Source organism: Lepisosteus platostomus, chromosome 9 (assembly GCF_059453375.1).
Source record: "Lepisosteus platostomus isolate fLepPlt1 chromosome 9, fLepPlt1.hap1, whole genome shotgun sequence".
Taxonomy (NCBI): domain Eukaryota; kingdom Metazoa; phylum Chordata; class Actinopteri; order Semionotiformes; family Lepisosteidae; genus Lepisosteus; species Lepisosteus platostomus.
In genome coordinates this window covers 29284845-29303019 of record NC_142619.1, presented here as the reverse complement: position 1 = coordinate 29303019, position 18175 = coordinate 29284845, and the positions used below count along the sequence as shown (strand labels likewise).

Genomic DNA, 18175 nt, shown 5'->3' with positions numbered 1-18175 from the left:
TCCATTGGGGAAAATCAAATCTAAATGGATCAAAGTACTTTAAGGCCTCTATTTCCTTTTTTGACATGACCCCACCCCAGACATCGGCTATTTAGCACTACAAGTTAAATGATTTTTTGTCACAAAAGATGTTATTAAATTTTGCTGTTCTGTGTGTAAATGTTCTAATAGCTAACATTTCTAAATTATTTCCATTTTGCACATAATGTTACAGAATGTTAGGGGGGCACAGGTGTTCGTATTGCTGCCAAGCAGTGCTGGGGCCCTTGGTTCAATTCTGAGCCTGAGGTTCTCTTTAAATGAAGCTTGCATATTATTCCCATGTCTATGTGGGTTTCCTCCCACAGTCCAAAAACATATTGATAGGTTAACTGGCTTCTGGGAAAACTGGTCCTGTTGTGAGTGTGTGGATGTCTGTGTGTGTCTGTCTGTGATGGACTGGTGCCCTGTCCAGGCTGAACCCTGCCTTTTCCCCAGTGCCTGCTTTCTTGCAAACTTGAATTGGATGAAGCAGTTAGATAATTAGTGTGAGTGATCTTATAATACTAATCAGTTTAGCTTGTTTGTATAAGATATTAGGGCTGTGGGACTAAGAACTAAGTATGTCAGAAGTGAATGTTTTTCTAATGTTGGGTATCATAATACATTGAAGTCATCTTACTCAGAGCTTGCAGTGCTACTAATATTGTATGTGTGCTGTGATAAAAATTGTAATTAGAACCATTACAGGACACTAGAACCTCTATTTTTGTAAATAGTCTCATTTGTGGTGAATAATTAATCGATTAGTAGTTAATTCGAAAAGAGGTAGCAATGCCTCATTTGCACATGGGTATGAATTAGAATGTCTGGGAAATATGAAGTGTGAAAGATTGTTGTTTGGACAGTAAGACTCAGTGTGTAACTGAGTAAGTTTGATGATTAATTTCTCCTTGAGTATAGTCTTCATCTTAATGTGCTGTACGTAGACCTCATGAGCTTCCTTATTTACAGGGAGTCCTGTAACAATGTGATAGAAGAATTTACTGTGTATGACTAAACTGATAAACCATCTGTGGAACTGAAGATTCAGAATGAATATCATATTTGCTTTGAACCAAAGATATTTCTTTTTCCTTTATTTTATAAAGTAAGTCAACTGAGCACACATTCTGTTTAACAATGGTGACCTGGGGACCCATTTAAACAGCAAGGTATTTATTTTGAGGAATCTGAGCATCACCTTGTTCAAGGGTACAACAGAATTCGGTCTTGTGTCCTAAACAGGACTCGGTACTGCTGCCTAATCATAAAACTTACTTTATTAAACCAGACTGAATCAATAAATTCCAGCCAAAGTCTCTTTAACATCACTTTACTGCACTGTGAATATTACTTTGTAATGTGCTGCCATGAAAAATACTACTTGCAATTAAACTTCCATCACTGTTTCCTTTATACTCGATACTCAAAACGTTCAAACATTAAATATTTTTTTTAAAGAATATCTATAAATCTGTATTTCTACCACAGTTCTGCTTTACGAATATGCTCATAAAATAATACTACTCTTTTATTGGGAACACTAGACCTTGCAGGGGATTTTGCAGTCATAAAGGGAATTAAGGAAATGGCTACATGTTAAAATGATCCAAGAATAGCAAAGCATTTCATCTTATAGTTTCTTCCTTTCAAATCAGGTTCAGCAGCAATTGCAAGGACCTGAAGAAGTTCTAGAGCGGTTCACTGGCAGGTATTGCATTGTACACAATCAAAGACAAATTATTAAAAGTAATCTGCCAGTTAATCACCTCTCTGCAAGTTAGGATTCATTATTTCACTGACAGGCACGTGCCAGTCCATGTGTTTCTGAGTGAGCAGTTTTGAATTCTCCAATTGTGTCTTTGTCTTTCAGGGATCGGCCAATGCTGCCCAGGTCCTAGGAAAAAACGAATGAATGATGAACTAAGAGTAAAAAAGAAAGATGAAGCAAGAAGAGTCATCTTTCACACGAGCCAATCTTTTTTTTCAATTTTAGATAAGTATCAGGAGGGAAGAAACAAATGGTGCTGTTCAGGGTAATCAAGATTACCAAGTTAATGCCTATAACTTCCCTAAGAACTTAACACTTGAATATTTAGTGCTGTGGTGTGATAGCTTAAGAAGGGACTACAGTTAGAGCTGACCTACCACTAGAGGGCACTTATAAGGTTTCAAATCTTTGTAAATAGCCACAATATGGAATAATTATCTAATAAATTTAGTTTTATTGGTGAAAGATTGGGGTATGCATTGTGGTTGGTATGTTTGGAGGGCTATGATCTTGTTGATTTCTGTTTGGCCTGAAAAGACAACCCATACCCCTGGACGTCAAGTGTTCTGGCACAAATATCATGTGTTTTATGCATAAAAATACTTAGAACCCCACTAATTGAGGCTCAAGTCTGTGACACGAGCATATACTGCTCTAATGACATACTGTACCCTTTGACAGTAAACGGAGTTATTTGCAAAATCCATGTACTTTTATGAAGAATGAAATAAAAGGGCAATTGGTAAACTGACTCATGCAGCAGAATTGCGCATAAAAAGTATCATAGAAGCTTGAGGAAGAGTATACAGAGTGAACTGAAAGCGTACACTTCCTCCATGTTTTTGCATTTTTTTCTTCTCTCAAACATTGAAGGGTTATAAGACCTATGATAAACATAAGTTTGATAATATATTTAATGTCATTTTCTCTTGCTACACTGGATGCCAGATCCTTTAGAATAAAAGTAATCAGAATGGTTGAGTGACTACAAATTAATTTATTTTAGTTGATCAATTAACTTAATATGACCTCTTCACATCATTAAAAATGTAGCCGAAGTACATTTTGCTGTTGAATGCATTTTAGCCATTTCTAACAGCTTAGTTAAATCTTTTAAATAGCATTCTATATTCCGAATATTTAACACGGACATATCAAAAGCAAAGCTACAGTATGTTACCGAATATGTTATTAATACATATTGATTATATTATCCCATTAAATATGTTTTTTTATGCAATTGTAGAAATCTGCTGCTGAATGGGGCTAGCAGCGGATCTATGAGCTATGAACCTATGTGCTGGGTGAGAGGCAGCTGAGACAGGGAAGCCCACAGGCAGTAAGCACACACACAGAGAACTGCGCAGGCAGCTCTGCTAAGCCTGTAGCCAGCTAAGACTCGCAGAAGGACAGCAGCGTGTGCTAACCAGGAAATGGGCAGAGTCTGAGATCGTGGTCGAGGAAGCTGTGATCTGGCCCCTGTCAAAGTCGGTTGTGAGAAGCAAACACAGTCCAAAGCAAAGCACAGAGAGGGAATTCAAGGGGCGTGGTTAGGAGGAAGTGAGAGTGAGATCCACGAAACTCGGTAAAGCATAGATCAAAGCAAAAGGCAGATCCACAGGCTTGTCACTGAGGGCGAGGATGAGGTCAATAATGTAAAAGAACTTGATCTGTAAAAACAGACCTCATTGATATTAACACAGACGAATGGGATGTTCCAGAAAAGCTGTGGTCTTATTGGACATTTCAAAATTTCAGAGAGGAAATAGGAAAAAATGCGTACTGTAAGTTGTCCTCAGAAACTGCTTTTTCATTCATGTTTTATGTGGCCATCTCTTGACCTGCAAAAGGATTTGAAATATTTTTAAATATGTTGCTGTTACATGGGATGACATGGTGACTTGGTCAGCAGCACTGCCTCATAGATTTTGGGTCCTGGGTTCAATCCCCCTCATGTTTGCTGGAGTTTTCTCTTGGTGGTCTTCTTTCCTTCCACAGACCAAGTTAACTGGCATCTCTCCATTGCCCCCTATATTCATGTGTCTGTGTGCCCCATGGTGGACTGCAGTCCCACTAAATACAGTACACTGTCCCTGCTGAGACCGGCTCTGGCACTCCGCAACTGTCTAATAATAAGGATCGATTAGTGGAAGTTGTTGCTTGATATATTTTGGATCTCAGAAATGTATGACCAAAAATGTTCTGTCTAGGAATCAAGTCAACTGATGATATGCACTATTGGCTTACTATTTATTTGGAAAGAAAGCACAAACTGCAAGTTTCATGATATTGACACGATACAGGTAGTCATGGTTTTGGTAATCCACATCTTTTTATGCAACCTTTTCTTTTTGATCTGTAAACAAAATGCCCCAATACAGTGATTTTTCTTTGCAGCTCTTGACGATAATAGCTTGTCAACAGATGCCCAGTAAAAGTCCAGTCTGTGCCTGGTGAAGTTTTATTCGCTCATCTGTTACCTGTCATCTTTCTCAGAATGTTTGCCTTTGAAGGACTAAGAGATGCTCCAGCCTCCTCTCCTCTGTGGAAGGCGAAAGCATGACTCACTGGGGGAGCCCGAGGGCTGATTTGCTCATAATCTGAAAACTTCTACTCAATTCTTTATCACCCACAGAGGAAAATGGGATGGGAGGAGGGTGTGGAGGCAGCAACTGACCACATTCTGTAAGAGATTGTAGAACATGTTCATCAAATCTCCTGCGCTATTAGCTACCTGGCTGGAAAGGTACAACCAATATTTCATGTACAGTATTAGCACACAATGACACCGTCTTTTATCACTAAGAAACGTGCCATCCTCCATTAACTTCCTTGTGCAAGTTAATATGTAAAAATCAAGCATTTCATCAATGCAAATGCTGTCTTAATCTCTTTATACATAGTATAGTTCAACAAATCAGAAAAACCTTGCACAGAAAGCCTGGAAGAGAAAACAATGTAATGCATTATTCTACACTGCAATCCCAAGTTTCACAAATATCTTTGCATCCCTGAACAGATAACTGTCTTCTCTTTTACAATTTACTAAATACATGTAAATTGATGTCTAAGTGTTACAGTAGCTCAAGCAAGATATTTGATAAATCAGTGTAGTGTATCTGCATATTAAAAGGAAGATTTTATCTGCATAATAAAAGAAGGGCATACTGGACATTGTTCTCACCAACTGCTACAGTATGATGCATTATAAATTAAGAAATAAAGATATCGCTGGATCTACTGCAGGAAGAAGAGTGAAGAAGATTAAACAATATTATTCTCTTTCCCCATCCCCTATGGCAAAGTTTTCAAACATTTGGAAGGTACTGTGTTACATATTGTAAAGAGGTGGTATGTTCAGACAAGAGGGAGATCTTTGTCTGAACATTTCTCCCCATAATGCTGTGGACAATGTGCTCACACCCTCCATCACCTAACCTGTTTTCGTCTCCCAGGCTGTAAAGAATGAGAAGCTGAGGCTTCCAGGTTCCATACAGTATCTGTCACATGGGGACAGATACCTCACTGTACGACGTGGTAGTAGTGGGCAAAGGAGCCAAGAGTGATGGAGGGACGTGAAGACATGAAATGAGCTTTTGTACAGAGATTTGGGGTGGGTGTGTCACAATATCCATGATATATAATAACACCATCATTTGCCTCCAAAATCTTCAATGGGAAGAGAATGTCCAACAAGTGCCAAGTTGGCTAAATCCAACAGCCCAAATGAACAGCATTAGAAAGTTTCAGTAGTCACACAGTAGTGCAAGTAAAAACACTTTTTGAGAATAAAATCATCATTCAAAGTTCGGGTTTGCTGTTCACAGACCCTCTTGCTTAAAAAAAAGCTAAGAAAACAGATGTTCACACTTGGGGGCAACTATTTTAGTACCATATACCGTATAGTCCCAGACAAAAAACAAAAGTGGATAATTAATTAGTTGATTGATGATTTGAAAGAAAATGAGTACTTTAAACCAATTGACAGGCACGTATGCAATGATAAGGACAGAATGTGATTTTACAGTAAAATGTGGCAACCACATCACAATCTCCAAAATAACAATCTCCGTCTGGTGTACTGTAGTAGGGTGTAATTATTACGACAGGATCATGCATTAATTATGGGAGCCACAAGCATAGGTTATATTATGCAATTGTAGTAGCATGCTCATAGCTAGTAGCAGGCAGACTCGCAGAAGCACAGCAGCGTGTGCGAACCAGGAAACAAGCAGAGCCTGACACGTGGTCGAACAGGTTGCGATCTGGCCCCTGTCGAAGTCGGCTGGGAGAAGCAAATGCAGTCCAAAGCAAAATAAACAAAGCAATTCAATCTGGCATGGTTGGGAGGAAGTGAGGGTGAGATTCCGTGAAACCTGGTCGGACCTTTTACAAAGACCATCAACAAGGCTGGTGAATGCTTCTGTTTCCTTGTTTGTAGCATAATGGCTGGTACTGTATACTGTAAACTGTAATCAAAATAAGCAGCCATCTTATTAGAAGTCCCCCTCTTTAGATCAGCTCTGGTACATACAGGTAGAAGTCCCTCTTGGAAAACTAGGATGGGTAAAGTCTTAAGCTACAGTACAGGGATAAAGTGGATACTGGAAATAGGTGGATGGAAATCTGATGTTGCAGTTCTTTTGTAGTGTGCCAGCTCTGACTGGTTCAAAGCAAGGAGCTGAAGCACACTGGCCTCTGTCACAAGCCACCTGACACTGCAGAGCAAGGGAGAAGCTTCTGAGAAAAAAGACTAAGAGTCCATGAGATGTTGTGATCTCTTTTCCAACATCCACTGAATCACTACTGTTTTGGAGAATTCAAAAGGCTGTTTTACTGGGGGGAGAATAAAGTGACTGGCAGAAGGTTAAACAATTACTGCACAGCGCTACTGAAATTCCCACTGTGTGCTGAAAGGAGATGTATGATATTAAACGAGGCTTACGTGAATCAAAATTGTTTTTCTGTGCATTGATCAATGTCAACAATAAGACGTGCCGATACTGAATGTCCCTTATTCTTAGCTTTTACAGCTAATAAAAAGAGAAACATTGCTTACAGCACAGTCTTTGAACAAAGTACCACAAAAAATGTATTTTAAACCAACTGACAGGCACGTAAACCTTAGGGGTTTGCAATACATACCGTATGCATAATGCATGTGTGTGTCCTATTAAAGAATGAAGTCACGATGGAATAAAAATGTATGCACTAGTTTGAAACTGCTAGAATTCATGCTGAGTATTGCAAAACCCATTGAGCATACATGTTTAATACATAATTAAGACACTGTCATTCTTTCCTACTGTACATTTTAACTAAACGTTTACAGTACTTGAGAATTTCTGTACTCATGACTATGTCATGGGTTTTAAAAATGTAGTTTTTCAGTCAACAACCACAACCATACAAATGTTTTGCACAAGAAAGCAGTACAAGCATCAATAATAATAATAATAATAATAATTGCTTACACTTAGATAGTGCTTTTCTGGACATTCCACTCAAAGCGCTTTACAGGTAATGGGGACTCCCCTCCTCCACCACTAATGTGCAGCATCCACCTGGATGATGCGCCAGAACGCTCGCCACACAACAGCTATCAGTGGGAAGGAGAGCAGAGTGATATAGCCAATTCATAGAGGGGGGATTATTAGGAGGCCATGATTGGTAAGGGCCAATGAGAAATTTGTCCAGGACGCCGGGGTTACACCTCTACTCAAGAAACACCCTGGGATTTTTAATGACCAAAGAGAGTCAGGACCTCGGTTTTATGTCTCATCCGAAGGACGGCGCCTGTTTACAGTGTCCCCGTCACTATACTGGGGCATTAGGACCCACACAGACGCAGGGTGAGTGCCCCCTGCTGGCCCCACTAACACCTCTTCCAGCAGCAACCTTAGTTTTTCCCAGGAGGTCTCCCATCCAGGTACTGACCAGGCTCACAGCTGCTTAGCTTTAGTGGGTTGCCAGTTTTGAGTTGCAGGGTGATATGGCTGCTGGCAATGTGATATGGCTGCTAACCTACTCCAAGAAGTGCTATGCAATTTTCCAACCTTGAATGGTGTGAACACTTAGTGAATTTAGAAAGACATTTGCCAGCAATGAGCTACCCTGGAGTCTCCCTGGGGGAAACACTAATAAGTACCAGTTTGATGAGGAAGAAAAGCTTTAAATTAATCTCAAGAGAAACAGCAACTCTATGACAAAAAACAAAACACACAAAGCTAAACTGTGACATGTTTTCCTGGTAATTGAACTGGTTTTATATCCCTACCTTTACTTACACATAGTTCAGTAGTAATGCCCCACTTTTAAAATGAAAATCGTCAAAATAAAGGCCTGCAGTGCTTGTCCTGAATTATGCCAGCTCTCCCGTTCACCCATTATAGCACCCATCGCTATTTCTAACCATCAGATAAAATAATCAATTATTCCTCTGAAAGGCCAGTCAAGAATTGAACTCATAATCTAAATTTTCCTATGAAATGTAAAGAACAAGTCATATTCTATGTTTTCCATGCAGTTTTTACAGTAAGGCGTATTCTTAGTTATGATGCTAGGTGAGTGTAAAATTAAACTCTATGTAATGCAACGTAATGCAAATATTATAAAAAACCACTGTAAAACTTTATAAATACATAGTGTAAAATTAAAACAAACTAGATGCTTGTCTCTGGACTATGATTAAGCTTGAATGAATTTAATTAGGGACCTTGTAGATCAGAAAGGAAATCATTTAGTTTTTTAAAATGATAACACGTTTATTACATGATAAAATTGTGTACAAAAGATGTCAGACTTAACGCAGGCCTCGGTTTAGTGATATCACTAAGATGGAAAATACAAATCAGTGACTCTGAAGTAGATTTGATGGACCTCGGGCAAAGGTGAAGACTTTTTCTTAGTTTTTTGTGACAATGTGACAACTGTGAGACCTGTGTACTGACCTGGTGAACAGAGGACTTGAAACTGGAAGCTTAATCCAGGTGCAGGTTCATAACTGAGCAAACTCTAGCAACCGGGTAGAGTGAAGCAGACAGTCCAAAGAGTAAAATGAAATTGAAACTGAAAGTAAGCAGGGGTCAGAGCTGGGGTGTGTGGGTTCGGTTCACAGGAAAGCAAACAAAGCACAAGGGTGATCCAGGAGACATAGTTTAGAAACAAAGAGTAAACTACCACAAAAGCATGGAGCCTGAGAAGGCTTAGACTCAAGAGAAGACTCAATAACTGAGCATGGAATACATTCCTTAAATATCCTCTGGTACATATTGTTTAACTGCGTGCAGGTTGGATTGATTTTCTTCCCAATCTCGTTAAGTTGTCTGGTAGCAGGTAGCACACTGTACACACCAGCGTCAGCGTCACTACGAGAGTGAGTATGACAACAACTGTGAGAGGACTTTGACGTGTATTGTAAGAGCAATACGTTTCACGATCTGTTCTACTATAGGTTCTCTAGTCATGCAGTGTCCCGTCATGGCACTGCTGGGGCTTCATTTGGGTCTTAATAAAAGAGAGAGCCAAACACCAGGGCAAATCTTCCAAAGCACACGCTGATAACAACAAGGATAATCTTTCTTCATTTCTCGACAGCAGGGATAAAGAAAAATTTAAATGGGAGGATTATGAGAGCAGACTGATGGATACAACAAATATCATACTGATATCAGTCTAATTCCATCCACTATCTCTTGTTACCTTTTGTCATAGAATAACATTCTAATTAATAAAGCACAACAACCTTAATTCTTCTATGTGATTTTGTCTCCACCTGCTGCCTTTTTACCACTGAACATAGTATAATAGTAGTATAATGGCTACATCAAACATGAAATATTTCAAATGCAATTTCAAACTCATGTACTGTATATCGAATCAATCTCACCTCCTATACTTACTGTACAACAGCCTCCTTACATTACACAAAAACCGATTAAGAATGTGAACAAAGATGAGTTGTGTTAGAAGTGAGAACTAAAGAAACTTTCATTAGTGATCTACTAAATAGTAATTGATCCTCACATTGCATAAAAGAGCGGTAAATATTTTCTTCCCCTAAAATTGACAATATTAAAGTTTATTTCTGTATTCCTGTTTGGTTGTGTATGTGAAATTGGAAAGCTCTACTCAGTAAGCAGCCTCCAGTTGTACGAGGTCCACTATGCCATATATTTTTAACAAGCATTTTAAAAATTCAGGATCTACTTGCAGAATGCATTAAGCTTACCTACAAAAATGCACTACAGAACTTGAATGTGCAACTACAGTACTTATGATTTATGCATTTGGCTCTTGAATTAATATACAGTATACTGTATGTACTGATATACTGTATATAGAAATGCAGAAATATCTCATGGAAGTTAATATTTCTTGGTCTTTAAATTGTGAACAAATAAATCAACATCATACTGGTTCTATCAAATTTTTGTTTCTGAATTCTTAATAAACAATAAATTGACATTTTGCTAAACATATTACCAGATAGTTATTTAGATGAAAGCTGAAACATACATTCAGAAAAAAAAACATTATTTTAATATGTATATTATGCATCACATATTTTTGTCAATGTAAAATACAATAAAAGTACTTATCAAAAATGTTTGCACATCTCTTCAACTGTAGAGTTTGTAAACACTCAACACAGAAGTATATTTCAGACATGCATAATGTTAATAAGCCAATAAAGGAAACACTTCTTTCAATGAGCACTAATTCTCACATTAAGAGCTGTGGAGCTCACAGAACATCGGAAAATAAATGGCTTGATGGGCGGCCAGGTCAGGGGACCATGTCTGCACTTCCTCCCTGTGCTTTCCCTATAGACCTATCTGCAATTCCAGAAATCTGTGTCTGACTTCCTAATGCCATTGGAAGGAATATGAGATTATGTTCCCACTGCAGACAGTCCCAATCATTTTAATGTGGATGTGCATAGTCTATCAGATGAATTTCCAGGCAGCTTTGTAATGATGTTCCATAACATCGACTGGCTTTGAAACCAGTCTCTAAAGCAAGGAACAGAGGTGAAGCTTAGCAAAGGATTATTCTCCCAATTGGCTGACAATGAAGACCATACAGTACCACCTTCACTCCCTCTTCCGCGGTGACACTCACCCTGACGCTGTGATGCCATAACTTTTTGGACGGAAACACTCAGAAACAGCCTTGGGTGTACCTGGCTTGATTTTCATCTATATCTTTCCAGCTACTGAAAGAAGAGTGATACTGTATCTCTATGCTAATTACAGTCATGGCTGTCACTGTTTCTCTTAGAATTGATTATGGATGGAGGGCATCCTTAAAGTTAAATGGGAGCTGTGTAGCTGTAAAAGCACTTTGGGGGAAATCATACCTTTGTGCTTACAGATTTCTATAATATTCCCTCAAGTGCAGAATAATCTGTTTTGAATGGCTTTATTTACTTCTTCTGTATGTGGTTTGGTCAATGATAAAACTTAGCTGGGGGATATACTTGCTGTCATTTGTACTGAATCTACTGTACTGCTATTTAGAGGTTCAGCAGTGCATGGAAACACCTTTCCTTCTATTACACTATTATCTTAGTTTCATTTATCATCATCATCCTTACAACAATCAGGAGATGCTCTCTTGTCCCTCATTGGGTACATCACAAAACACAAAGAACAGGAAATGAAATGAGCATGAAATAAAATAAAAGAAGCATATACAGCACAGTACAATGCTAGCTACTTACATGAGCTCAAAACTGAGGGCATTAGACTGCCATTATTAGAATTCATTACAGCAGTGGATAGAATGGAAAAGTTATCGCTTTCTTAGCCAGCTCTTATTCAATAATATTATGTCAAGCAGGAATGTTATAGAAGAATGAAACATTCACACTTGTCCTTCTCCAGGTGCATTTTACTGTGGTCTCTCCCTTACAGTGAGGCCCTGCTACTTTTCAAAATGAGGGAAACAATCCTGGCTACAACGTCAATATAATCAAGTTCATTTGTAGATGAATTGTGAAAAATGGAAAAATGCACAGTTTTATTTTTTAGATCTGTTCTATCATCTACCGCTCATTTCTTTCAGCTGCAAACTTACTCTGCAGTAAATGACAAGATATACAGTACTTCCAATCTCAGGCAAGTGAAGCCTGACTGTCACAGCCAGGCATCATCATCAGACAGGAGCGAAAGCCTGAGGATGCTATCATGCACACTAATACTGACAGGCTTGGGAAAGCTTCAAACAGTATCCTGTGTACCTTCATCCGGCAGCAAACGGGTTGATATATATTTTTTTTAAATGAAGCTGTATAGCAACTGTCAACCCATTAGGATAAAACGTGTGTGATGTGTATGCAATTTTTGTCTGAAAGGCACCGACATTATGATCTGAGACGATTCAGAAAATTCGGTTTTTAAAAGCATAGAATAGCAGAAAACATTTTGACAAGGTTTTCTAAACTTGGTTTCACTGAATACAACACCTTTAACAAACTGAGTAGCACAAACTGCTCAGACCTTTTCTATTTATATGTAATCTGCAGCTTTGGTCTCATTAAATCTTGTGTAATTAACTCAGCTGGTCATTGTGTATGCAACACGTGAGTGTCTAATTTAGATAGAACATACTTAGGGGATGGGATAGAGTCATGGCAAGCAAACACTTTTTTGCTTTAAACAATTCATTCAGTACTGCTGTTTCTGATGTTCCCCATTAAAATATTTGATACTGACAAGTATCACTTCAAATGGAAACAATCATAATAAAACACATTAATTACAATGATAAGATCTACCAGTACACTGCAGCAGCACGGGTGCATAAATTGATTCCGCAAATAATATGAAATACACATCACTTTCTACTGAACTTAATAAGCAGAACATAATTCTGCTTAAAATGGATAAAATGGACAAGGGTTGTTATCATAGAAAAAAGCGTTCAGAAGCTGCATGGAATGACACAAAAAATCCATTGAAATTTGTACCTGTTGTTAAACAGTAAGTATTAATGTAACGTGTAGCACTTGTAGTACTAAAAGGCATTTATCCTATTAGCTTATCTGAGAAAGAGCAAGCATATCAAATCAATTTGCTCCTTATGGGTGACAAGGTAGATCACATCCAGCATACTCTCCCTCTGACAGATCAGCAAGAAATACAGTACAGTACAATGAAATGATAAAAATGTCAGGAGAGCACTCTGTCAGGAAACACGTTATTTACAAAACATAAAATTCAATAAGTGCTGCAAGGAGCTGGGGGAGACAGCAGGGTGCTTTATAACATACGTTCTCAGACTAGCAGAGCACTGTAAATACAGGAAGCTGCAGACAAAATGAGCAGAGACAGAACTGTAGTAGGGATATGAGACTGCCATTTGTCAGGACAACTTGGCAACTTGACTCAGAAGGAAGCCAGTGAAGGCAGTCATGCCAGTCACACAACACAAAGACATGTCACAAGGATAACAACAGTAGGCTGATATACAAAACACAGGAAGTTGAAGAGCTGAGGGCAATTGTAGACACCATTGCAGAAAATAAAAAAAACAGCAGGTCTGAGCAGTACACAGCTAAAGTGGACAAATTAATAACTTAGCAGAGCCACCGGGCAGTAGTGGAATGTGCCCCCTGCCAGAGAGTATGAATACAGTCAACAAGTGCTGTGGTCTTCTCGAAACTTGATGCCACAGGAAGATTTTGCAAAATACACTTTGCAAAGACCTTTCAGATATACCTGGGATCTTTTCAGTGTCATTTCATTGACACAGAGTCCTCCCATCCATTTTCTAACTGCTTTATCACACCCGGGGTCATGGGGGAGCCGGAGCCTATCTCGGCAAGCAGTGGGGTACACCCCAGAACTGATGCCAGTCCATTGCAGGGCAAACACAGATACAAACACACTCTCACACCAGGGCCAGTGTTCCCAGGAGCCAACTAATCTACCAGTATGTTTTTGGACTGTGGGCGGAAACAGGAGCATAAAAGGGAAAGCCCGCTTTTCATGGGGAGTACATACAGTACAGTACAAACTTCATGTAAAGAATCCAAATAAGCACAAACATAGAGACAGGCCTACTGGGATTAGACTTCACTATCAGGACAGATCATAAGACATTGATCTCACTGCCAGGATCAATGACTGCTGAACAATTTACCATGCGAATTCTAAGACTCAGATTAAGATTAGGATTCCAAGATTCTGTTACACAATTATACATGCCTGAGCCATGAACATATTTAACAGCAGTAGATGCACTATTATGGCATTACCACAAAGAGCTGCAACAACAGAAATAAAACAGATGAACATTGCGTTTCAAGCGCTCAAAAACTGTATTAGGCATATTTTGCAACATATACCAGCAACAAAAACAATGTATGTACTGTAGATAAGGGAATATCAACTCAATCAAACTGCTGAAAAAAATAGACTGAGAAACCTGGCATATGAAGAGAATGGGATTTCCAACTCCCTTTCTCCGGTATTAGGCAGAAAAAAAAATTGACACACATATGGTAGAGAAAGGTGTTTCCAGAGCTGATGTGACCAGCCATGCTTAACAGGATTCACCAAGGCCATCAGGGAATGAATGCATTGTAGCAGCTCAAGAGACCATACTGTATGGTATCTGAGTACTGCAAGACAGATATGTGAACTAGAGGAAAGGTGTGCTCAGAAATCAGAAATAAGAGCAGAGCCCTTGAAGATGACAGCATCTCCATCAAGACAATGGCAGCATGCTGCTACAGACACTTTCCGCTGGAGGAATGTAAATGAGTGTTATTGGAATTCTTTGAGTATACTGTATATACTCATGTCATCAACAACTGTAGAAAGACAGAAAGCTGTTTTCACCAGGTATGGCCTTCCAGAAACACTGATTACAAAAGACGGCCCGCAGTTCACATCTTGTGAATTCCTGGACCTCGCAAAAGAGGTTGACTACACAACAAGCAGGCCTCGGTATCCTTACTCCAGCGGTGAGGTTGATTAGTTTTGTTATAATATGTTCCTGCTGTTCTGTAAAGCTGTGGGTGTTGGAAAGCAAAATAAGCATAAGTTGGATCTGGAAAGCAGGATTGCATTCTGGTCAGTGCTGCTCCCTCAGCTCTTGGGTCATGGGTTCAAGTCTAGGTGGGGATTCCTGCTATGTGGAATTTGTATGTTACCCCCTGTATCCCTGCGGGTTTTCTGTTGGTCTTCCAGCTTCCTCTCACCTACACCTCCCTGGCTGTATGTCAATGCTGTGGTGTGAACACTGACAAAGTAGGTACTCAAGGGACTGTAAATCCTTGAATATGTTAAAGCCGACAGATGCCACTTAACAGGAGATGGCACTTGTCAATAACACATTGATTGCAAAACACAATTCACCCTGTTCACTGACACTGAGAAATACACAAGAAAATCTGAAGTACTGACATTCTCCATATATTTTAGATAAGATAACCTTTATATAAACTACAGTTTGTACTGTATGCCTGGTAGGGGAAGTATTATATGCCAAGGAAATTATATGTAATAAAGGGATTTTAATCCACCGAATTTCAACCAGAAATTGTCACCTTTTCACATCTTTGTCAGCACTTGATTTGTGTAAGTCAAATGCCTCCACAGTACAAACTTTATTTATTGATACATATATTGATATTAGTAAATAGCTCTTAACAAAGTTAGGACATGCAAAAGCAAGCATCATGGAAATTCAAAAAATATATTTTTTTGGTGGGGTTATATGTTTTGTGGCTGATAGAGGGAAGTTCAATTAAACGACAGCTGTTTGAGAAACATGACATCCTGTTTAATCTTTGTGCTCCTTTGTTTCTTAACATAAACATTCCTTACTTGAGAATGTTTTTTACTGCTTATACGCAACTATCATATCTTTTTGTGAATCGATTTTTTCCTCATCCAGTGTTTCTGACAAAGAGCTGCTACAATTGGCACTCAGCAGTCAAACTGTTGAAAGCCCGTACTGTGGGTATGAAATTTGTTCTTAGTACTGTATGTTGTACAGTATGTCATATGTTTTCAGCTGGGCTTTGGTGAGGGAAGCACACTGACCCTCGTTATAAATTTAATTAAAATAGGAATTTTTCAATGCATCACTATATGTAGATGTCATGATGTGTTCTAGTTTGAGATTAAAAGTGCTCCTTTCATCGTTTTATAATGTAATAATGTGAGATTTTTGCAACTTTATGGAAAATATAAACTTGGCATGTACAGTAGTTTTATTTAAAACATTTAAAAATACTCATGTGATCCAGGTTATGGAGCATATTCTCTAGAGTATATAAAAAGCAGTAACATTTCCTTAATTTAATCTACTGCAATTGCAGTACAGGAGTCACAAACATTTTAGCTATCAAAGTCAGTAGGGTAATCTTTGAATTCACCAGTACTTTTGTTCATTCTGTATGTTTTAGATATGTTAAAATATAGCTCAGAGAGGACACTGTAGGCCTATGACTTTAAAAATTAAGATTTTTAAGCAACAAGGGGGCAGTTGAGATGCATCAAGGTGGCACAGGTTATTGACGTTGGGTACCTTCTCTGTTTCAAAATTGTTACAGTTAAGTTTCAAGGTTTGATAAGATATGCTAACTATAGTAGTACTGTTATTAGGTTACTGTTATTATACTTTTGTTATTGTTGTTATTATTAGGCCATGATAGTTTCAGCGTGTATAAAAGATTATAGACTAGACAACATACAGTAAGTACAGGCAGTTCTTGATTTACATGCTTTTCATTTGTTCCATTTTTGGTTTAGTATGCCCCAAGAATATATACCACTTCTTAATTTAGGACAAATAATTTCTGTAATGTGCTTGGTGCAGCAAACAGCTGGCAATTGGACCAAATATATACAGTAAGACAAAATCCTGTGCACACCAGTTTGCACGCTGAAATGAAGGACCGACCACGGAGCAATATTTGTCTCAGTGTTCTTCCAGTTACCATTTATCACCGTGACACCATTATCTCACAGTTGCTAAGCAAGTCAATAAAATGTCTGTTGTCTTATTCTGTACCTTATGTTTACTGTATGTTGTGTAACATCGGTAAAGTCCTTAAAACAAAGATACTGTACAGGGTGGAAAAAAATAAAATGAAATTAAATGTAATGGATTTCTAAATAAAATGTTTTTAAAGTATAAATAAATAATTTTGTTAATAAAATGATTAAATAAAACAGTTAAAATTAACAATTTTAGTACCCTAAATAGGCAAAATATATTTGAAATTGTACTTCAAAGACTTCAAAGTAAATAGCATTATTTAAGATGCTTAATTTTCAAATGTGAATGCTGAAGTACTGTTGGATGAAAAACTGTGCCTATTGGAGGATGTGGAAGTCTGCTTAGCAGTGTCTGGTTTTCATAAACCAACAAGTGAGAGCTGCCTGCCTGGAACCACTACTTCAAAGACAGGTTTGCTGGACTAAAAACTTAGATGCTTCTGTAATATGCAATATCTGTCATATCTTTTTATGCAACACAACAGAAAAAACTGTATTACAGCCTCGTACATTTAATTATAAGCAGATTACTGAATACCTACTTCTGAGACAATTGTGTAATCATAAATGGACAATGACATGTTTATATCACACGCTACTTAAAAAGAAGCCTCTCATTGCCATCACCTGAAGAGAGGACAGTTAGAGCTGCCTGAGCGTACACTTCTGAAAACAGAGAGCCCAGGCACACATCTGAGTGTGGGTTTCACCCTGATGCAGCTATCCGGTGAAAGCATACAGTACATGAATGGAATGTACTTGCACTGCACTACAGAGCTTGCAGAGTGTTGCCTCTACAGCCCAGAAGAGAAAAGCAAAAGCAAAGCACATCTTAAACACCCAAATCCTACCTGGTATGCTCTGCCTGCGGACAGCCAGCGCTCCATCAGGAGGTTTGGATGGGTTGGATGGCTTGGTGTATGGCCCTTCATCTGCAGGCGAGACAACGTTTTCAGTATGTCTTTAGGGGTACAATGTATGAGGTAAGCAATACAAGTCATTCTTATTTTTTACATAATTTCTGGAACTAAAAAAGGACTTACAGTATATGGTATTAACACATCCTCTTTAGAAAAAATAAAACAGGATGATTTTATAACAAAACCAAGAAGAGTATGCCCATCCACAACTCAGTCCATCAGTTTTTAATTTCTTTGAAATTAAAACAGCTTAAAATCACTAAACATAACACGTGAGGCATCTTAGGATAAATAATTTAACAGGCTTCTTTACTTCAAGGAGAAAAATCAAATTTAAATACCATGGTGTTTTGCACTGCAACAGTCATAGGATGTAAAACATTTGGTAACACCATATTTATTTGAATAACACCTTTGATTAAAACTTTTTGAACTTTTAAAGGCTT

At 38.3% G+C, this 18175-nt stretch overlaps 1 protein-coding gene across 12 annotated transcripts in view; it reads right to left on the bottom strand.

Annotated features, from left to right (window-relative positions):
- The window catches only part of grip1 (glutamate receptor interacting protein 1), a 309859-nt gene that overhangs the window by 66766 nt on the left and 224918 nt on the right, over positions 1–18175 (bottom strand). For 9 of the 12 annotated variants that reach the window (XM_088644623.1, XM_088644625.1, XM_088644621.1 and 6 more), the window contains one exon: positions 17661–17741. The exons of the other annotated variants lie outside the window; for them this stretch is intronic. In XM_088644623.1, the coding sequence (XP_088500749.1) occupies positions 17661–17741 (81 nt within the window). The remainder of the gene's footprint in view (positions 1–17660; positions 17742–18175) is intronic. 12 annotated transcript variants of the gene reach the window in all.